The sequence below is a fragment of the Plectrocnemia conspersa genome, unplaced genomic scaffold (genome assembly GCF_051122295.1).
Source record: "Plectrocnemia conspersa isolate PC_06_02 unplaced genomic scaffold, ASM5112229v1 ptg000012l, whole genome shotgun sequence".
Classification (NCBI taxonomy): Eukaryota; Metazoa; Arthropoda; class Insecta; order Trichoptera; family Polycentropodidae; genus Plectrocnemia; species Plectrocnemia conspersa.
The window spans coordinates 15,479,888-15,504,758 of NW_028277176.1; the positions used below are offsets into that span (position 1 = coordinate 15,479,888).

The 24,871-nt window shown below is 30.3% G+C and overlaps 1 protein-coding gene across 1 annotated transcript in view; it reads left to right on the top strand.

Moving 5' to 3' along the window:
• The window catches only part of LOC148228361 (larval cuticle protein 65Ag1-like), a 156,371-nt gene extending 131,983 nt beyond the window's left edge, over positions 1-24,388 (top strand). Inside the window, exon 2 of the mRNA XM_088200283.1 lies at positions 24,065-24,388. Coding sequence (XP_088056409.1) covers positions 24,065-24,388 — 324 coding nt within the window. The remainder of the gene's footprint in view (positions 1-24,064) is intronic.
• The last annotated feature ends 483 nt before the right edge of the window (positions 24,389-24,871 follow it).

Below are 24,871 nucleotides of genomic sequence, written 5' to 3' on the forward strand. Positions count from 1 at the left end.
TACATCTTCTTATCACTGATTTATTAAAACTATTTGGTTTTCGTTAGTTTTGTAATTCTGAACAATTTTGTAAGCTGGGTTGATCCCCAGTTTTGTCACGGCGACTACCTGCTGCATAACTGTTATGCGTATTTTAGGCACTACCTTAAAATACGCTTCTTATTGTATTTCGCCATATCTACATACTTTCTAAACACTCTGTATTTTCTTTACAAAACAATTGACCGCCTCGTCCTAAGTTAAGTTTCGCCCAAACGACAACTCGTCAACCAATACAATGCATTTTACGACAATAAATCATTATTTTCGTTGCAAATACATGTATACAAACCAATCAAGAAGGACTAGTACGGATATCCTCACAGATTCACCAACACTAACACGTTTCACCTTCTTGTTTGTCCCGAACTATAACTCGCTTTGTAACAAACTGTTTGCGAAAGACTTTACTGTTACTATCTTAAAGCTAATTTAAATTATAGAAAACATTCGCTATTTCGTAAAATGTACGTGTTCTAAAGCGCTTGGAAACCATAGAGTGAAGCCTACAAATACACTCAAAATCATATTTTTTGTCATTTAATTGCCTATTGATGTTATTCACAATGTCCTCAACTTTTCTAGCCTCACCGAAAAATTAATTGCTTGCATTAAATCTATTTTCCCGGTCAAATTTCTTCGGCTGCAATAATCAAACATTACTAATTAATTCACTATCAGTAAATGGCTCTTTTTTAATAATTAACAAATGAGCTACACACGTAAACTGACTTAAGTTAATTATTTTTTAAACTTTTAAAATCATCACGCATAATAATTAATCACTACATTTAAAGTATACTAATCTCTTTTTTCTGGCTTTGAAAGTGACATGATGAATATCCACGGATTATACAATAAAAACAAAATATTACAAAATACGTTACACGGTGCGCTAAAGACGCAGCGTAAGGTCACAATGGAATGTGAAGCAATAGGAGCACCACAAACTATCATATCTCGCAATTTTTCGTTCCATTATAGCGCATGAGCTATAGATATAATTTATATAAATTAAATCAATAAGCTATTAATAATAAACTATATGAATAAAACATAGAGAAATTAAATCAATACTTTAAAATAAGTAATAAGTTCATGAATTTGCTTAAATAAATCAGTCTGTTTTTTATATAATACAACGTTATTCGAATATTTATGAAAAACAATACTACTGTTTTTTTTATTTATTTATATATTTATTTAATAAATTATGTATTAAATTATATAATAAATAAGAAGTGGGTATTGAAGGCGCTTCTTATGTGTAGTGTAGTATATTTTTATGTTTCATTTGAAGCACTGTCCACTCAACCTTCGTCAACTTAAAAAATATAACTACAAATCACTCGTCTATGCAATATTAATTAAAGTTAGCCTGAATATTTTTCCACGCTCGGTTGAGCCCGACTGAACTTAAAAGCTTAGCGGAATAAAATAAAAAAGCTTCCGCGAACGCCACAAAAATTACATCTTACGGCTACGTTTTTTACTAGAGCGATATATAAAACCGAAAGGACACCGCCGCTTTTTCCACGCAGAGATATTTTATAATTTACCCGATTATTATGTAAGTGCAGCCTTTTGCCCGGCGGACGCATAAACATTCATTACAGAATGCTTTATTTAATATCCCTCATCAGCATCTCAGCGAGACTCTCAACGAAATTCTCTTTTATGGGTGAAAAAATTTGGATAAACCTTCTGTTAAAGGTTGCCCGGTAATTGTTATTTATTCCACCTTGTTTTTTTTTATTTTTGGCTTTTCTAGGATTGCATAGCTGCCGACGAATTTCTAGCTTTAATTGTTTGATTCCTCAGTAAATCGAGCTTTGCCGTACCCGAAATCCGTATAATCGAGGCTTAACCGTTGGCTGCACAACTTTGAATTTGTAACTAACTTGATTTAACCTGGTTGTATAAATCCAGTGTACAAAGTTACACTATCGCATAATTTTAATTAAATAAATGCGATATTAATTGATTGAATACACAAGGCATTGCATTGAAAAGTAATGCTTAGAAATTATATTTAAATACCATAATAGCAGGCGGGCAACTCTCGTTCCTTTAGCTCATTTATAAATAATGCATTCAACGCCATAAAAAAATTATAAACGACTTTAACAAAAAATGCATATCTTTGCAAAAATACATTTACATTTATGTTTTTTACTGTGATTTAAATTCCAAATATTTTCCTTTTTCTACTTATAAGAAAAAATAAGCATAATAAGCACTAGCATATTATTATTTATTTTAAGTTAAATTAACAATTATTTCTAGAGGGCTTGAAGCGACGGTTTAGACACCCAAATCCATTCAACAAAATAACACTACAAATAATGCAAGCACATATTAATTCGAATCCTCGAGGAGCCAAAAGCTTTTCTTGGCTGTTACATTTTTTTTATTTTTCACGTACAACACTGCAAAGCATTATCAAATTACTTTTTTTTCGACAAACTCAACGTAGGGGCAGATTTGCTTGTGGGATGAGGCTCCAAGCTATTTTGCACGGTTCCCTCGAACTCGAATAATTTGTTTACGCGATAAAATAATCTCTTATAAATTACTTAACAGAAATTTATTCATTACGGACGATTCAATTAATTGTACAAAGTGCCAGGGCCGCAGGTAAGCGGGCGATAAAATGGAAACTTTTTCATTGAAATGCTATAAATTAATTAATAATCCCCTGGAAGCGGGCCTTTGTTTTGTTCAAAGAGTTGTTTGCTTCGACGGATCTCTCTCTCTCTCTCTATCTATCGTCTAGTCGTCTCTTTTCGCACAGCCACTACCTGCGAAACAAACAACGTCTTGGCGGAAACATTTAATTGAAAAAGCCAACGGGCGAAAGCTACAACTTAACTCTTGATAAGTTTTTTTAATTATATGTACGATTCTGCTGCTTTTTTAAATTTCATTCTCTCGTGCCTTTTTAGAAACAGATTTTCTTTTGTGGCTGTCTACGACGATTTAATAACGAATTCCATTCTTGCGAATACGCGCAAGATTTAATACAACGAAAAAAAAAACTTTTCCTAAAAATTGTTTTCTTAATAATTTTGAAAAGCTTAGATTGTTTGATCTAAATAATGTGCAGATAAGCTTAATAAATTAATATTATCATTTAATAATGACATTTTATTTATTGTAATTTTTAGGGGTGGATTGGCAGTCTATGGACGACCCAAAAAATGTTCAAGTTAATAGAAAATTTCATTCAAAAATATAGGTCAAATTTTTAAGAAAATATCTGCGTGCCAGAAATTTTTAATAAAAAATAAAATATAAATTGCTTTCTACATAATCTATTGTTAATATTATTAAAATAATACAATATTTTTATTAAGTTTTTTTTTGTCTAATTATGGAATTGTAATATTTGACTCGCTAAAGCAGACGCAATTTAAGCAATTTTAAATTTATAAAAGACGCTTTATTTAATTACAAAATAACAATAAAAAATATTTATAAAGAGCGAACACTAATTAACAATAATAATACACGTTACCTATAACACAGTTTATGGAGCACATAATCTTAATCAGAGTAAGTTTTAAAAAAAGAATCAGATTAATGGAAGTAACAAATAAAGTGTAACTAAGTTTTGGCTTAAATACCATCAAGGAAAAAAAAGAACCCAACGTCTGTACTATTTCTCGATCTATTGACAAACACAGATGATTCAAGAAAGAACTCTTTGTTTTTTCTAATACATATTATATAAGATTTATTGGCCCATTGGGATATTTTAATTTGAAATTTGAAAGCTAAACTTTAATTTTAGGAATTCATTGAGGTTTTTCACTACCTGATCTGTTGCAATATACAGGGCTGACCATTTTTTGTTCATTTTTTTGGACACGTTCTTTTGCATCATCACATCTGCTTTTATTAATTGTTAGTAGGTCTTGCATATCTAGTCCCAACAAAATTTAATATTAAATTTAATTTAACTTGTTTCTATATAGTTTTATCTAAAATAATATATTAAAAATAATAAATATATTCATACACGAGTCATTTAACTAATCAACACTATTTATTTGGAAATTGTACTAACCTAACTACTATATTTATTTTAATTTTTTACGCAGTTTGAGTTTTTACTTTTGTCATTTTTTTTTAATTTAATTTTTTTTTTTTAATTAAAAACATGAGTGAGAAACGGAAAAACTTCAGTGTCGATACGAACAAAAAGAAATCAAGGATTCGAGACAAAGATGGAAATTATTAGATGTTCTGACCAACATCAAAAAGATGTCCCTCTGAGTATTTCAATTATTCAAGCAAAAGCTCTTAGTTTGCACAAAGATTGGAAGGATAGATTAAAAAAAAGATTTTATTACGGTTTTTCAAGCAAGTAACGGTTGGTTTTACAATTTTAAAATGAGGTATTATTTTCATAATATTAAATTTACTGGAGAATCGGCTGATGCGGATAAAGATGCTGCAAAAGAATTTACTTCCTAATTATCCAAAATTATTGAAGATGGAGTATATTCCTTTAGCCAAATATTTAATGTACATGAGACAGGTTTATTTTGGAAAACTCTTTAACAATGAAAAATATGAATGAAGCCTTCACGCACCTTGACAAATTTTTAAATATTATGGAAGATTGTGATCCCAATGGAGAACGCATATCTGAAGTGCGTGGGGCGATCAATAAAAATATAGCATGTTATAAAATACTATATGAAGAAAAGAAAAAGAATAGTGGAAAACAGTTAACTCTTGATAACTTTTTAAATGTAACACCCGCAAACCCCACTTACGCCTCTTATACATTTTATATTTACTTGATCAATAAATATTATAAAATACACAAAATTTTTATTTTTTTTTACTTCCCTCTTCTTTCGTACATTCAACATTCGCACACATTTTCAGGAACCAATTATGTGCGAATGTTGAGCACGCCCTTATCTCTCACTCATTTTCATCACTTAACAAGCGAGCGAGCGAAAAGAAAAGTATCTTACGATACGCGCCTGACAGCACATAATTGCGTCCTTAAGCTTTTGTCCTACAATTTTTCGCATGATTTGAATGTTGAGCTTCGTCAGTAATTCTTTTTATACATATGATAAAGAAACTCTTAAGATGTCTGTTTCAACAAAATATTAAATGACCACTCTGAATGATCTTAACAAAATCATTTTTGTTAGTACAAGACATTTACAATACGTCTTTAATTAACTATTATATTTTTTATTGAATAATTATAATAAAACTATTTTATTATCATTTCATCTTTACCTTGCGTAAATATTTTAATGTAACATAGAACTAAAAAGCACGTTTTCAGATAATTTTATTATATGCTAATGAGTATTAATAGATGAAAAACAATCAAGAGTTTTTATTTAAATTATAAAAAAAGTACTTCGTACGAAAGTATTATATTATTCAAGGTATTAAGCACATATTTATTTTTATAGTAATTTGATAGTTAATAAATATATTATAATGTGTATATTAAACTCTGAAAAAGCCCTCCCGTTCAATTAATCCGTATAAGGAAAGGTCAAACGCCCCTATAGATCTACATATGTGTAATAATATAAATCTGTATTAGGTTACATAAGGTGTATAATATTATATATGTATGTATATATACAAGGGTATTAAAGCCTCGGACGTAACACAATATCACTTCGGAAATACACCTCAATTTGAACAAATAGTTATTGGAGGCAACAAAAAGCATTTGCTCACCTTTGTGATCCTCGGCCAATCCCGGTAGGCTTTCGCACAGAAATTGGACGATTTAAAGGATTTGCAGTTTCTATCTGTGAAATGAACACACTACCAATCTATTATATTTTTCTAGCTAAATTCACTTTGCGGATAAATCTTCATATGGAATATGCCCGAGCGCGAAAAGACTTCCGATAAAATAACACATTTATGTAGATATAAAGCAAACAGTTTTATGGCTATATTATTTTAATATTTTTCAAATATATATATATATATATAATATAATATATACATACTTTTGTTTTGCTCCTTCACGATGACGTAATATAAGCACGTTATAATTAAAAATATAAATATATTTCTACCTAACTTGAACCTTAACCTTAAAATAATTATTTTCATAAATATTATATTTAAATTAAAGATTTACCTTTTTTTAAATAAATATGTTAGCAATTATGTAATTATTAACTCAAGTATTCACAAATGTATTTATAAAACATTTCGAATAAATAAAAACATCGTTTCGACCGAACCTTATGTTCAAAACTCCCCGGCCGTTTAAATCTGAAAATCCATAACGAAAACAATTTAAAAATTCCATTAACCGTAGCGGTCAAAGTTTGACTGGGGTTTTAATTGAATGCGCGAATTGGAAACTGAATGAAAAATTCGTTTATGCTACAAAATTCTTGCTGTGTTTGTAATTTTAAAATACATACTTATTTTAAATTGTAATGTATGTATTTATATGCCTTAAATATTTATAAATTATATGAATGTAAGATTAGATTTATATAAAATCTAGACATCAATAAAACATTATAATCAAACTTTACTTTACAGAATAAGTCAAAAGTACTTAAAAACTCAAGTGAATAATATTGATTTGATTTAATATATGCAGAGAATCCAATATATCTATGGAAAATTAATAGCGAAATAAGTATGAAAAATCCATGGAGATTCTTTAACAATTTTTATTTACTTGCGGTATTTTTATTCTGATTTATAAAACTTGAACTGTTCAAAAGCTTTAAGATTCATTCGATCTTAAAGAATAATTTAACATAACACTACTATTTACTTTGTAATATACAGTACATTATTAACCTTTAACCCTTAAATGCATAGTGTTGCAAATCTGCAACAATTTATTTGAGCGCTTATAACTCTATGTTCAATAAAGGAATTCTATTGTATAGTGTTACATAGGTGTAACAAACGCCGAGCAAACGTGCTTTCAAATTATTCCGATAGATGTCTCTGTACGCGTGATAATGCCATTTTTTAAAAATTCGTTGGGTGCAGATGTGTCACATTTGGGAATTTAAAAATTTGTTTTCATTGGTGCTAGTGGATAAAAAACGAAATAAAATGAATTTATATACTCCAAAAAGGTTTTTTTTGTAATAGTTGCATAAAATAAACAAAACATGCAGTTGTAGACACTGGCCCGTATTGACCAAGAGGAACATATGCAAAATGCAGAAATGCAATGGAATTTCACAAACAATGTGTGTAAAATGTGTTGTGGTCTTATGTTTTAATAACAAGAAAAATACCTTTAGAATTTCCACTTGTAAATATTTTTGTATGTTTTTAATTTTAATATATTTTGTTCGCGTTCTACATGATGTTGCATATTTACAACAAGCATTTTTTTTCATCAATATAATCCACTAATTTAGTATAAAAATATTTTTATTTTTGAATTTGGAAAAATCATGCGTTTAAGGGTAAAAGGCTCGGTCAGCTGTTATACTTTTTGTATATTTGGTGTGTCGGCACGGTATTTATCTCTTCTCAGTAGCTTCCGAAATGAATTCAAACCCGCCTAGAGCGACAAAAATTTATATTAAGACTTTTTATAACAATGAGTGAGAATCAAATAAAGCATATCTAAATCAAATTTTGACCAATAGGAGAGTGCAAAAAACAATTATCCCTACTTAGAAGTCAAAAATTCACGTCAAAAGCAATAAAATCGTACCGTCGCCGTCGCAGTGGGAACGCTCGTTACCGAGCGTTCCCACTGCGACGGCACCGACACGATTTTATTGCTTTTGACGTGAATTTTAGCCTTCTGAGAAGTGATAATTGTTTTTGCGCTCTCCTATTGTCTAAAATTCTTTTTGAAAATGTTTTGATCAACCCTCTTATATTAGAAGTTCATAGTAATATCGGTAAGAATAGCTATCATATCTTAAAAACATATTGTAATATCTAAATGCAGACAAACTGTGGAGTAATATGTGGGATGCAATGTCTGTCTCTATTTATTGTTCTGTTTATTTTCCCTTTAAAGATGAGTCTGCTTAGTTTGTATTTTGGACTTGACCTAATGAAAGTTCTAAAACTATACTTAGTTTTAGAGCTTTCATTAGGTTAGGTTTGGGTTTGAACAGCAAATGAACGTTTCGCGACTGTCAAATTGATTTTCATAGACATTTTAGAGCAGCATATTAGCGGCTATCAGTTAAATTATATTTACGCTAGTAGAAATACATATTTACTGATGAAAATGTATTTGGACTTCTGGTAAAAAAGGACCAAGACATTGTCCAAGTATAAAATAAACCTAAGCCTAAGGTAACTAGCAAAAAATAAATGTATAAAAGTACTATAACTTATTTTTTATTTCAGCCGACACGATTTTATTGCATTTGCCGTATTTTTTTTACTTCTGAGAAGTTTAGAGCAGCATATTAGCGGCTATCAGTAAAATTATATTTTCGCTAGTATAAATACATATCTACTGATGAAAATGTATTTGGACTTCACTACTGTCACCATCTATATGTGTGTGTGGTAGTATCTGCCCAACAAATCAACGTTCTGGTAAAAAAGAGCCGAGACATTGTCCCCATTTAAAATAAACATAAATCTAAGGTAACTAGCAAAAAATTAATGTATAAATATAATAAATAATATAAATATATTTTTTATTTCCTAATTTGCCAAAGATGTGTCGGGATCACCTATGATCGTTGTGACAAAATTAATTTTAAAGAACTTGCTTAAGCTAATAAAACTAATTGCTATATTTGTGTTCTCTAAATCTTCTAAAAAACACAAAAAATGATCCATTAACAATTTTAAAACACTGTATATTCATTCAAGGATGGAGCCGGTGCATATCTTAACCGAGCAAGTGAACTAAATCAGACAGCAAAACCGCATTATACGTTCCATAAATTGACAACGTTGCACAAGATTACAGTCTAACACGATTTTCATTAAACAATATTTTATGGTGTGATTCCGTTTCAAAATATTTAAATCGGCCTGACGATAGCGAGTTTAAAGGGACAATGAGCTTACACCAATTTTAAACGGTATCTGAAAGGCTGTACTAAATCACTTATTTTATAAACATCTTTCAAACACTACTTAACCCAAAAACTACCATTTCGCTTCAGATTTAGTACAAGCAAGAGTTAATCAAAACTTGTTTAGAATTCCGAGAAAGTAACTGCTTTTTATTTTGATGCAGTCCAGCAAAAAGCAAACACTTAAATCGCAAGAATTGCAAGAATCAAGACTGTGTGAAGCAGTATTACTGCAAGAATAGATACGAATACATAAGTTATTATAGCACAAATTTTACATACTAAAAACTGTTGTTGTGATAAAAAAAAATGTACTGCTAAATTATATGCAATGCTGACTTCACTGCAATGGGTTGTGTGTCACATGCGTGTTACTGTTTTCATTCAAGAGAACTGCAGGTACTTTCAAATGCAATAACAAGAAAATATATATTTATTCAAATCCCAGGATACCAACGCTTTAACAATGCATTCACTAAAAAGAAAAATATAAACACCATGGATTTTTTCCTACATCCTATTTAAAAAAATATTGATGTAAATTTCGAGTCAACATGATTAAAAACATCTGCCATAAATATGTGTATAACATTGCATATTAACATCACATATCACAATAATCTAGAATGATTTTTTAACATAGAATATTATATAAACCAAGTGCTGTAAACGAATCTTGTTGCAATACTATTACAAAAATATTATCTTCTACTATGAAAATTAAGTTGTATTATTTATAATAGTTCAGGCAAATGTATACAACAACTTGACGTATGATGAGATAATACATGCGGCTTCGAATCGGGAGCGTCCTAAATCAGCTGTTTACACAAAGGATGAAGTTTTCAGGACTGTAACCAAAGTGGATGATAAAACAACGGTTCGCCTTGCTTTAATGTTTGCCCGATTTTTATTGCGAGCTTTTACTGCCGGCCGTACAAAGAGGAAGTCGCGGGATTACACTTAAGTTCTCTCAACCCGAAAGCTCTGATAAAAATTCCTCTTTTTCCAGCAGCTGCATCTTGGCATTCCAACTCAAACAAGCTCCCGGAAAACTCCCAGGGAGTTGATGCCCCTTAAAAGCCTCTTCCTGTTGATATACTTTTGTGCATATCTTCGATTCAATGGTGCGCCCACGTTGTCGAAGGAAATCCGAATCGGAAACGTGAGCAACAAGAACTGAACTCAGAAATAACTTTTCTGCGAGATTAAATGTATTTTTTCTAAAATTGAGATACATCCGTTTATACCGCAGTATAATAGATATACAATTTCCGAAGCAGAAAATAAACTGATTTATATTATATTAATTCTACAACAATATGAGATGTTTGATCTATCTATTTACATCTTGTATACTTAAAATTTTAAATTAAGAAAAAAACTCGGGGTATGTAATATAACGACTATATTTTTTCATTAATCCCAGCGGCATATTTGCAGCAAACTTTCAATTACATTTTCACACAATTATTTGCAAACAGCGGATTGTTTCATTTGCGTTTCGTAGCAATTCTCGAATTTCTTACCGAGAACGGAAAACGTTTTCATCGGGTCGTGTTATATTACAGTTGCACCGACAAAGAAAACTTCACTCTCAATATAGAAAATTACTTTGTTTCTCACAGACTGGTCACGGTTTATATTAGATGCTTGAAACTTTTGCACTGCATAACGTTGCTATCCTGTTACGCTTATTAAATTAAGAAAATTAAATTAAAGTATTATCAATCATTTTAATCTCTCTAGCAGCCTCATTGATTTTGCCACTTACGAACTATAATGACACTGTCTCGCAAATAACAAATCAAATATAGTTTTAGCTATGCTATTCAGACAATTGATATACTTTTTTTATTTATGTAGTCTCGAATAAAAATCTACGTGACGAATTGATTATTTTTTTGAAGCAGACATCTTAAAGGTTTTTTTATCACATGTAGAAAAAGTGTAACTGACGAAGCTCAACATTCAAATCATGCGAAAAATTGTAGGGCAAGAGCTTAAGGACGCAATTATGTGCTCAGTCCTTTGGTGGATATCAGGCACGTATCTTGAGATACTTTTCCTTTCGCTTGCTCGCGTGTTAAGTGACGAGAGTGAGGGAGATATAAGGGCGTGCGGAACACATGTAACGCAATAATAAATATATTTTACGCAATTTGTTTTAAGCAAAAAACAAAAAACTTTATTCGTAAAAACTAATGACATAATTTTAAATTAATTTATTTATACCTGAATTTATCATCAATTGTTTTTATAGCGTTATTCTGAGTGATGAAACTCATTTTAAATTAAATGGTTATGTAGTCTATAATTTGTTATAATTTAGAGGGTATTCTAACAACCATTTTGAACAAAGCATACAGTATTTTTCACATAATGGAAGAGAGATAGCATATCCGTTCCGAAATGTTAATCACCCATAAGTACCGCCGAAAAAAACTACACTTTGTTTGGAAAGGCTGGGTTCTAGACAATACATTCTACCGTGCGCATAATACTATTGTTTTACGGATCGCCAGAGTGACCATCTGCACCACTTCTGTGTTAAGGAATGAATACATTTCGTGAGTGTGTTCAAGAAGGAATGGATTTGGCTCGTATAAATTTATCATAGATGTCCTGAACAAGCATCATAAAATATGTGAGCAGGAGACGCGGTGAGACTCGAACAAAATCACAGCAGACAATAATATATCTCGACACGTCAACAAAGTCTCTCCAACTTTCAAGATCTGGTTTTTCAACTACTCCGCTTGAAATTTACATTACTCTATATATATGGTCATTTATATATGTTTATAATATAAACTCACCTTCAAAAACCAAAAAGTTAAAAAAGCTAAATTGTCGAATTAGACTTACTTTATATCGCATTAGACATATTTAATTAAATTGATTTGTTTTAATAGGGACTATCCCATTAATAAGCAGATGTAGTCTTCTAAACATAAATTTTAATTTTATATGTTGTAAATAAATATATCACGAAAATTAAATTATCTTTGGAGACATCTCTTGTACACATTTAATATTATTTTTATCAATTTATATGATAATTTCTAAATTAATATATTAAGCAATTAGACTGTGCACTGTTCTAGTTATTAATAAACTAAGGTACTACTGCTACAAAAATCATTCAACATTTGTGGGTTAGAGTACGCTCGGGATAAGGATTCCGGTTTGTTATTGTGTGCGTGAACTGTGTGGTTCAAAACAATTTCGCTCAGAATATTTATTTTTTTTATTTAAAAAAAATATATGTTTATTTAACATCTGAGCTAAGTTGGAAATTTCAACGGACAATTAAAAATATATAATATAATCGAAGAAACCAGGCATTGATGTCATTAATTAAATATTTGCAAAATTCAAAATCTTTCACTAGTCAAAAAAATAATGAAGTCTTTAGCTATTCTTCAAAAGCAAAAAGATATAAAATGGGGAAAGAAATTATTCGCAGATTGTTTAATGGCTCGACGACTCTATTAAATCATTAGAATCCATTGAATTAATTAAAAAATTATCATTGGCGCAACGATAAGAATAATAACTTTGTTAAGCCTTACAGAGAATAGTGTAAAAAACCAACAACGTACGGATTAATGGAAAAATAATTAAAATATTTTAATCCACGGGTAAGAGAACGAATTACTTACAGTGTATATTTGAAGCCTTGATATTAATTAACCCAGATATACCCAAAAAATTTTGTTCTCTTAAAATTTCATTTATAAATAAAAAACAGTGGCACGAGTTTAGTGACAGTGGGCATATCTGGGTTAAACCAATATCAACACAAAAGTATTTAAAATAAATCACTAGAGAAGATCGAACTTCTGTGCCACACTGCACTTTAATGACGAATACCAGCGTTGACGAATCAGCGACTGTCCTTAAAAGAGAAAGCGAGACAACGAAGTACACGCTACATCGCTTCTCCCTCTCATATACATGTACACGCACACAATAACAAACCGGCATCCTTATCCCGAGCGTACTCTACTCGTGTATTCCAAATTATAGATCACGATTTCAGAATGATACGAATTAAAATGTCGCGTTCCTCATAACAAAACTAAGCATCTTAAAATATTTATAGCAAAAATCATTTACGTGTACAAAGAACCTATACTTGTTTTTAAAAGGGATTTACGATCTTTAGTGGATGTTCTATAACTAAAACGTGATTGTAAGGATGTTTGAATGATGAATGAGATCAGCTAAATAACATAATATGGCATTTTCGTTGACGGAAGCCAAGCTCCACGAAGAATCATAATCTTGAGAGATAAAGAGTACACAAAAGATTTAAACAATTTTTGATCATTGGCATACAACATATAATTGTAATTTATCATAAATTTTTTTAATGCAAATCTGACTATTATGACTTTTACAATAAAAATAAAGGCTATATTAATAAAAATGTGAATAACCACTATTTTGCATTATTGATTTAAGAGCAAATATTTAAATGTTTTTTTTTAGATTTAACAAAACTCTCTTTACATTTATTTTAAGCTAACATTAACTGGAATTTGTTAATAATGAACCTTGATATACAAAGTTAGATGTTAAAAATACATGCAGACGCAGAAGATGCCGATGTACATGTTTGTCATAACCGTGAATCGTGACTCCTTTTACCTTACGCTTTACTCCATCTCATTCCGTAATTTAAGCAAGGTGAGGCAAACAACATTTTGCTTGTTGTTGAATTTTAAATTTATGCTTTTCATATCGTTCTATCTAGATACCTCAGATTGCAGATACCAACGAAGTGGTCAGCCTTGCTGGCTTGGGGCATTAATGACCTCGCGATAGCACTAACGACACATTGATGACATCGATTCGCATTTTTGATTCGTCCGGCCATTAGCCGGAGGGAGATTTGGTAAATTTGTTGCGTTTGCCAGCAATTACTTACTTTGAACGCCATAATGAGCGTTGGCCTAATGAACCCTTACAGTAGCTGGCCAACAAACGCGAAACAAAGTGTTTTCGCCAAAAACCACGCCGCACAAATCCGACCGCGCTAACGAGCGACGTCTAATTGCGATTTTCGTTTTAATCAACGCAAACACAATTTTACACAATTATTGGGCACGCGAGAGCGTCAGGGGTGACAAATCAACATCAAAAAAGTCGCATTAAAATAACATAATTTGGGGACAAATGTCTACAACTAGGGCGATCTAATTGTAGATTTCGTTTTGAATTTCGCTCTCAAATATTTTTAAATTATATGTTATATAAATAGAATCATTAGTCTATTTAAACCCTGTGCATTTTTTGTATTTATAAAAATATAAATAATAATAATAAAACCCATTTAAATAGTCGATAATAAGTCAAAACAGATTCAGTTAAAGCTGTATATAAACAATTTAGACAAAAATATAATGTTATGACTTTTTGAAGTTTTGCATTCTGCCGATTCCCATGCGTAATTTATTTTTATCGGAGCGGGTTCTTAGATCACCAAAGCAAAGATATAACCGCCGGCCGGTTAGAGTAATAGAAATTCGCAAAAAAATGTTTCGAGAAAGTATACATATTTTCAAACATCTGACACGAACACCTTCAGAAAGGTTTATTATCTAAGTGTCTTATTTTATTACCTAAGCAAAAATAAAGCAAGTTCGAGTGTTAAAAATTTGTAAACAATTTTTATCATTCCCAGACCCCTAAAAAAAACCTTTAAAAAATATGCATTTTAGACATGAACCCGCTAGTACTTATGTAGCATAATAAAAATAGCAGTGATATTAAACCTTTCAAAAATATTCGTACAAATTTAATTTTATAAAGCATAAAAAAAAATTTTATTCCATTTATATATAAACCAAATATTAATAACCTTTTTTAACTGTAAATATTAATATTTTAAAGCCCAATATAATTTTTCTCAATTATATTTTGTATTGGTAAATATAACAAGCAGCTGAAGAGCGAGATAAAAAATCCTATTTCTATTATTAAAAAATCTTTTTCTAATTAAAATATTGTTCGCTTTCTCTACTTTGTTAAAGAGGCGATATAAATCTCTTAATCTAAACTAAGAAGCATATGTCTCAAAAATTCACATTTTTGATACTAGATAAAAAAAACATATTACTAATTTAAGAACCTGGATAAATTAATAAATTCTAATCTTAAAAATATTTAGGACAGGAGATAAAATTAGGTTACACGTATTTGTATGTACATTTTCGGTAAAAGGAATCGCCGAAGATTGCATCCTAAGCGCCTCCTATTTATTTCATTTCAGCGATGTAACACAATAATGGAAAAACAAGAGGCATCTCCCTTGGAATTTATTCCCTTGCAGAGCACAGAAGACTCGCTCGAAAATAATGGGTCTCTCTCTATTGTGTTGCGGATTGTACCGAGTCCCGGGATCAGTTTATCTCGGGCGAACACCAACAAGAGAAGGTCCTCGTGATAGATATTCCATTGACAAAGACCCTCAGATGAAACTAGACGCTCCGGTCCGCTGAAACCTCCAAACCTTTCCCTTGTGTATTTATTGAAATATCATATTTATTTTGGAAACGTTTTACAGTAGCAAAAAACGAATGAACAGCCGACATTGCTTTGCATGTTTTATCTTTACCGGTGCATCTCGTTTGTACTGGATGCTGCGTTAAAGTCAGATTCAGAAGCTTTTCCCGAGGCTAAACAAGGGTAACTCAAGTGTGAAAAGTCACTTTGAATGCATTTTCCTATCCGACTCAAAATTGTTTTCGCTCGACACTTGTTCATATTTATATGTTAAATTTATTTTCTGTCTGAGCATTTGACTGAAAAATCTGTATCTCAACATCTACACCTATTTGTGATATATTATTTTATATAGAATTCAATAAAAATAATGTATGTACCAAGAAAAAAATCTTATTAACTTGACAACAATAACAAACTATCATTTGTCTCACAATTGTCGAATCGTCGTTTCATTGATTCGGAACACATCTACAATCATTCAAATGTGCATCCCTTTGCGATTGAGTTTGGATTGTTAATAATCAATAGATAATCGCAACCTTAAACATCATCAAACACACCAATATAAATTCAAAAGTTATCACTGTATAGCTTTCAGGGACGTCCCGTAAGTATAAGCAAGTAGGAAGTTGCCTAGAAGCGAAAAATTATCACAGAACACATTTTAAAATGTAAATATATTCCTAGCACATGAACTTAGTTTACAATTTATTACATAAAATTCAAGGAGAGAATAAAATACACTCCACCTGCCCCTTCCTTTTAAATTAATGATGTCCCTGTTTCACGGCATTTACGGCAAAAGCAAGAAAATTTTGCTGTCGCAGTGGCAACCTTCATATTAAGACTTCTAATGACAATATTATGACTTATGAGACTCAAATGAAGCACATCTAACCCGAATTTCGACCAATAATAGAGCGCAAAAATCATTTCTCAGAAGTCAAAAATTCACGTCAAAAGCTGGTGAGGATCTTTGTCAACAATTTACACATATAATATGGAACGTAATTTTTTTAAATATTACTTTGAAAAATAGTAAAACGCTATTTTTAACTCACATAGCCTTGGGACGTCACTGATAGCTTTCAACTGTTTGTTGAAAACTACTTCAGCACACCCTGTTTTATACGACATATATACATACATATGTACGAAATTTGTCAAACTTTTTCAACCGCTCACCTACGCACTTAATTAAAACTTAACATCTGATCAAACGTCGGTGAGACAATGGTATAAATGAAGCCCCCGAGTACTGTTTTCGGTCCCAAAACAATCAAGGAACATCGTCCTGTCATTAGTGGAACCGCATTCCACAGGTAATCTTTGCGAACCCACCTTACTCGGGTACTTGTACAACACCGGTTGAATCTTAATTCGGCCAAAGTTCAAAGGCCCGCACTAGAAAGAATTAGACTCTTAGTGAACTCGAAATAAAGCTGTTACATTTATTTATGTGTTACGTATGTGTAATACAAATGAAACGTGTGGCGAATTTAAAAAAAATACCAAAAAGAACCCTACATTTTAAGAATGGGTTGTGCCACTTTTTCTTAATAAATTGTAATAAAAGTGGTTGTTTTACTCATCTCTGGTGTAATCATATTTATTGTAAAAAATATCCTTAAAAATATGGGTGAAATTTTTGCCAATCTTTTATTTTACTAAAAGCTTCAACCGTAGACGTAAATGCTTTTACTTTTTATAGTGTGGCACATATTTTATCAACTGCGAAAGCTCTCGCCAACGCACCATATAGACGTTGCTTAAACATACATAGTTTCTTTTTTAAGACCATTCTCAGCACTCGTGTTTATGATCTTGGATGTGTTGTCCCATTTTTCCTTTTGACCCGCACAAAGCAACAAAAGAAAACTTTTGTTTAGTGTATTACCAGCGGGAGCGTTGATAACCTTAGGGCAATTTCTCTCGCCCGCCGATGGACCATGGCGGATGGTTGAATGGTCTTCGGAGGGTGGCAGCAGAACCCTCCCCCTCCCCAACAAGGGGGTGGAATCTGACCCCATCTTTTGGAAGGCAAGAAAACAACACCACTGCGTCGTTAGACCGCAAATTAACTACATTCCACAAGTTATCTTGGTCTTTCATCTTGAATAGGGATGCTAGAAGAAATAGTTTTGATCTCGGCCTCGGTCGTTTTCATTGTGCCAAACAAATTGCTAAATCCCGTATAGATTTTCCGTTTGTTTGCTTGATACGATTTTCTTCACACAATAAAATCATGTAATTAAACTATTCGTGCTTAGGACAACATAAATACAATTATAACTTTACTATAAAAAATAATATATCACCCTTTCATATCGTCCTTAAAATAAAAAGTGAAAGTGGAGGATATATAAAATAAAATAAATAACTACTTTTCCCAATTGTAATGTACTCAATTTATCTGGAGCTTAGAATCAATATGATTATATCTAAAACAAAGTTTTAAATAATGACACTAAATACAAAAGCTGTCAATTTAACTATAACGTCTACCTAAAATTCAAACTACTTTCGTGTTTTAAGAGATTTGTCAGACAAATAAGACGCTTAAGAAATCTGCATTGTAAGAAAGAATATCTAAAGTCTAATGCCAAATTATGAAATAGTCCTGCTCAATGTTCTCGCCCTGAAATTTTTCTCGAAGATCTGGCATTGACTCTTGTTAAAATTAGGTCTTAATCTATTAACGCCTAAAATGGATATATTTCGATCCATTAGAATGAAAATATTATCAACTAATTAAGATGAAAAAGAGTTTTTATTTTAGTTACCCTAAGTGGTCATTTCGATAATAAATAATCACATTGCTTCGTTGTGATTAACCAATCGTTTGTCACCACTGAACAATACATTGGTACTAATTTAAACGCATGGTTAAGAGATTATATATCATTGTTATGCTACAAACAAAGATGTCGCTCTCATTTATTCGCATAATAGACTCATTTAAGGATGAAATACAGAGATGATTATTGAAAATCAAGATTGCTCATAATGCCTAATTAGTCAAAATAAACTTATTTAAATTCCCGATTTCTCAATGCCTCTCATTTGAAACATATAGAAGAGTCAGGTTACATAATATCTAACCATTATAACTTAACAGGTTTTCCTAATGCGCCATGATTGCTATTATACAAACAATTAAAATACTTTATATATTCTTTATTTAAAAAAAAAACAATTATGGTGCACAACTAAAATTGATGAGCACCATTACATTTTTTTTTCAGTCCTTCATAACCATCGCCAAAGCTTGTTTATAAAATATATGGCACATGCAAGAGAAGCGCTTTCAAGCCCTGACGTCTTAGCTGCAATGGTTAAGAATAAGGGACGTGATCGCGATTCCAAAGCATTGACGAATTAGCAACTTCAAATAGTGGTTCAATGACTTTACGCCGAGAATACCAATGAATTGTATCGCAACTAGGGATTGCAATAATACAGGAATGTTCAATACCAATATTACCGAACGAGTAAAACAGTCAATACCAGTATTATCGATTAAACAAAACTTAATTATTAATAAAAATGACTGAAAAAATAATCCGAATACCACTCAAAAAAATTTTTTTTTTATAAAAGTTCTTAATGGTTTCAAAAGAAACACATTTATTTATTGGATTTCATCAATTAAACACAATTTTCAAAATTTTCATTAGAAATTAGTTATATTTTGAGTGAAAAATCAAATTTAATATTTTACAAAGAATTTATAAATGTGTTTAAATTAGCTTTTAAAAAACACAATTCATCTAAACTTGTATCTCCTACTCTCGATCTTATATTAGTGTAAATAAAATGCTTTTATATACTTCGAAGGAATGAGATCTAGATCGCAAATAACTCCATTTGGTTTATGTTGTAAGCCTTACAACATAATACAAATTCATTAAAACATATGCCTTACAATGTAAGGCATATGTTTTAATGAATTTGTAAACAATATATAAAACGGAAATGATGGGTATATCATAAAATTGAAAAAAAATTGTTAATTAAAATAATACATAAAATTACAACTATGCCTAATTTTCATAATTTATATAATATTTAGTCGGATAATCTGTTAGATGTCCGTTCATTTAATGGGGAAAAATCCAAGCATTTAAAGGTCGAAACATTTTTTTTTTTTTGAAGATGTTGGAAATATCACCGTCTTCGTATTTTTTTTTTAATTAATAAACAATCAGATCGATTTTGACTTAAGTTGTCGACATTAACATATGACCAATTATTCGTCTGACTATTAATGTATTTTTTGCGTTAGTTTTAAAAAATAAGAAGCGGTAAAACAATCTTCCTTACATTCAGGTACTTCTAAAAATACTTTTTACGCTGTGCTTTGGTGTGTTATCTATGAGTATCAATAAAAATCAATTAGACGACTGTGAACAAAAACTTTTTTGTCACATTTATTATTTCATGTTCATTCATTCTTTACATCGTAACGAAAAAAATACTTTTTAAAATGCGTGTGCCAAGGAAAGTCTAGGAAAATCATTCATCGAGCGCTACACAATGCCATCAAAATTTTTATACCAGGGGCCAGAGAACCACTCGCTAATTTATTCTAATCAAATATATTCCTATATTACTAATTATTTTTTATCGTATACGATTATTGGAAAGAACAATTTGAGAAAGAAATTCGTAGAAAATTGCAAATCTGTTTTTTCTAAAAATAGATTTATGTGTTATTTTAATTTTTTTGCACATCTATTGCACATTTAATATTTATTTTAGAATATCTCAATAATATTTATTTTCGTAAAATTGATCTCTCGTATATTTATTTATTTCTATTCATGTTATAAATAACATAAATGAAATTTATAAATGCTTATGTGATAAATATAAAAAATATAGTAATGATTTTAATTTCTATAAATTTGTTCAAAATATAAGCAGGAGTAATGATAAATATATCGAACGTATGTTTTAGCACTAATAATAGCACCCAAATTTGCAATCTCTTTCTCAATTATAAATAATGATGAAATAGACTGTGTTAACGCAAATAGAGTATAGGTCAATCCCCTACAGCATGAGCATCATTTTATTCTCCGCTTCTGCTTTTAAACAATTTTATAATAATGGTAGTACCAAAAGTCGATTTTTGCCTTAATACCGATACTACCGGTATTGCAATTCCTAATCCCAACGCTCCTAGCAAAAAGACTTTTCTCACGCTTCTACACATTTTTCGTTTTATTTATTTATTTGCTGATAGCTGCAATTGATAAAACAATCGAGATAACACGACGACATGAAAACAACCAAACCCAAACAATAAAGTAATGGTTCATCACCCCCCACTAAGCACTGACCTGAATTAGTGATTTTTATTTTTTTAGTTTAATATTAACTATTTCTTGATATAAAACTATATTGAATATAGCCTACATCTTAGAAATAATTTAATAAAATACAAGTTGTTAAATTTGTCTGATTTTCTAGAAGCTTACTTAGTAACAAAGAACTCAACAGTTATAGTGTTTGCTTCGTACATAACAATATAACAATAAATTTAAATCAAATCCTGTCAAATAACAGTGGGAAATAATATGTAATATTTATATATGTACAAAAATAAAACAAATATATGAACAAACCATGTAAATATGTAAAACATCTCACATGTCTACAAAACATGTTTCTGAGAACGTAATATATCAAGGGTTAACAAAAAGGTTTTAAATGTCAAGGGACACTTACGCTTCTAGCATAGCGTTCTTTATTTATCCTTGTTGATGTATATTTTTTTATCTAATTATAGAATATATATTTAGCATATATTTAATAAACTTTTTATTCGCCAAAACTGTATACATTTTATTCACCCTATGTACTGGATAAAATTATTAAAACCTAAAATGATATTTAATTTTACGTTAAATGGTGACTGAAGCTATTTACTTAATAAATATCAACATTTAAAATATTAATAAATATCGAGCCTTCCTGTAAAAACAACATTGTATAAAATTTAAATTACCTCAGAGACGTTCTATTTTAATTTCCAATTAACATCAAAACAATAGCTGTATTGTTTACTGTGGTTATTAAACGAGAATTTAGGATAAATTTTTTAATAAAATTTGCAAAAATAATATTATAAATTATATTAATAATATTTATAATGGTAACATAGCAGATAGAGATACGTTCTATGTAAAAAGGGCAATTATAAAGAATGTATATTATAAATTTAAATAGGTAAGGGTTAAGCCGGCTTTAATTTTAATTTATGTCACCCGGTGCTTTTGATTAAAGAAGGTGTATACAATTCTGCGAATAAAAGGGTTTATTAAATTTCCTTTCGCGTTTTTACGATGATTAAAAGAGATACGACTTTTGACCATGGAATAATCAAAACGTTAAACGCAGCGACCCATAAAAACTACATAAGCAGCTAAACCTCACAAAGCAAATAATAAGCTTTATGGAGAAAAAAAATATGGTATGTTCATAGGTGTACAAACAGACTCATAATTTTAAAAATCTTATAAATCTAGTTTCATTCCATCACACGCATATTACAGAAACATTTCGATTGTTAAGATTTTAAACTAGAATGTTGCTGGCTCATGTGTATAACTTATGTTCATAGAATTCCTCCTACGAAAATTAGTTAACTTAGTTTATATTATCTATAATATATCATTTGTTATGGATTATAATACAAATTAAATATGCATTACAGCATCATCACTCTTTATCACAAAAAATAATTTCACTTTTTCAGTTATTAATGATATTTTATGTTTTTTAAATATAAAAATATTCTATTGTATTCTTTTTACATTTTTCACTAATTTTTATTTGAAGAATATGCAATTTAATAATTTAATCAAATATATGTAAATATAGAATAGAAAATTTTTAAATATTTAAAGTGCGCGTCTGTTTATATCACTTGACAAAATTAGACTGAAATCTGAACCAGTATTCATTTAACACTTAATCGACGGGTCGTTTTTTGCCGCGTGATTTTCACGCAACACAGAGTACTATAAATTTATTTTCTCAGTGGCTTACTTCTTACATGAAAAATTAATTTAAATATTAAATTTCAGTTATCTGCGGTTTAAATCAGAAGAGACGAGTGTAAAGCCAGTTTAAGATATGTTTTATTGCTTTGCTTCGCACCTAAATGATATTTCCAGTGATATTCTACGATCTTTATGTATAAATTATACAAAGAAATAATTATATTTTCATACCAGCAATAATACATTATACTCCGTTACTAATCGGTTGTAATCGCCAAATATCAGAATGAGAATTTCCTAGATTTTCTATGCATTTAAATATGAAAAGATTTCCTAAGCTTATAAACTAATTAAATATACTTCATTTTAAACTAAAGAATCGATATAGCACTGTAAAAAATATATACTGCCTTCGATGATCAATTTGTAGCATAAAAAATAATATCTGTGCAAAACAGTTAATTTTATAGCATACATATTTTCTTATATTGTGAATTGAATAGTTCATATAATATTCTATCCATACGGCAGTTAAATAATTTATTGATCATACAATGCTTTCTTATTTCCGTATTCCATTTTTGAAATATTTCTTTATGCAAAAAAAAATACTAAAGATAAATAAAAGTATATCGGGGCAGAACAAAATAAATTACAATATCGAATTTCAGATAATATGAAACAACAAAGATAATGGCTCATCATTGTATCTACGAATCTGAAACAAAAAATACAGAGTGTACCAAAATATTTTTTTCTATAATTATTTTCGCAATTTAACTTGTGAATTTGATTACCAATATTATAATAAAAATCACATGCAAATTCCAAATCAAGACTATTAATTTTTTTATTATATTTTTTGTCATTGATATGTTAAGAATTAAATGTATGTTAAGAAAGAAAATTAGAGCAGCTGTAAAAATATGAGAAATTCAAGATATACCTTATTCTCAAATAAATAATCACCCTTCGTAGTAAAAATTGATAAACGCGTTTGTAAATCCCAGATTTTAAATTACCGTAAATTGGTTAGTACAAGATTTTAATAATATATAAATAGAGGTTTGTAAATATTTATTTCAAAACAGCTATCATTAGTGAAGCTCCTAAAAATGCATTATGCGTTAATTATCACTAAATTGCAATCACACATTTTATATTTAGCAATAGTGAACATTCTCTAAGAAATCAATTTGTATAAATACTCATTCATACCTTTGACTATCACTCACTCTTCTTCAATCTTCAGAGAACGATCATCTCCAACCAAAACCATCAAAATGAAAATCGTAAGTAATAAATTAAATTTCAATGCATATATAATATGTACAATTAAATGTGTATTTTCAATGGCACTCTTGCTCAACACTATCCATAATACGATTTTTTATTGGTTAATTAAGGCATTGAATCTCTTTATATTCTGATAAAATATATTTATTTCTCTTACAGGCCATTGTTTTCGCTCTCTGCGCCCTTGTGGCCATTTCTGCTGCCCCAGTAGATGAGGTAAAGATCATTCCAGTGTTGGAGAGGACAGAGAAGCACGACGAAAGAGGCCAATTCGCCCTGAGATACTTGAGCGCCGATGGAACATCAGTCAGCGAAACTGGTGCTTTAACACCTACTGCTAATGGCAAAGACTACGTGCTCGTCAAGGAAGGAGAATACACCTTCACTGCTCCCGATGGACAAGTTTTCCGCACCAAATACGTAGCTGACATCAATGGATTCCATGTCACCGGTGACCATTTGCCCAAATCTGTCGTTGCCTAAATGAACTTGCTCTATATACGAAAAATGGATTATGTCAAGCAAATTAAACGGAATTGTTCAAAAAGATATTTAAAAAAATAAAAGCATTTTAAAATAAAATATATTTTTACTACCTATAATCATTACAGAATAGAAATATCTTTAATTTCACTAGTATTTACTCATTTGAGTTGTAATTTGAACTGTTGTAGTTTGTACATTATGCTTTAAGGTTTAGTAACCCTAAGGGGCTTGACTTTGCAGCTAGAAAGACGCAGGTGGAAACTGGTTATAATTTATCCGTTAAAATTACATATGTCGTGAGTTACTATGATGGAGAAACTGGCGGAGGGATAATGTCAGTGAAAGATTTTCAGAGGCTTTGTAGGTGAAGTAGCGACGGTGGTCCCTCTACTGCAGTAGTGTCTGGTGGAGTCCCTCTCTGATGATGACGGTCCATGATCTTATAGTTCTCGTCTACGGGTCGTATCTCAGCATATCTCC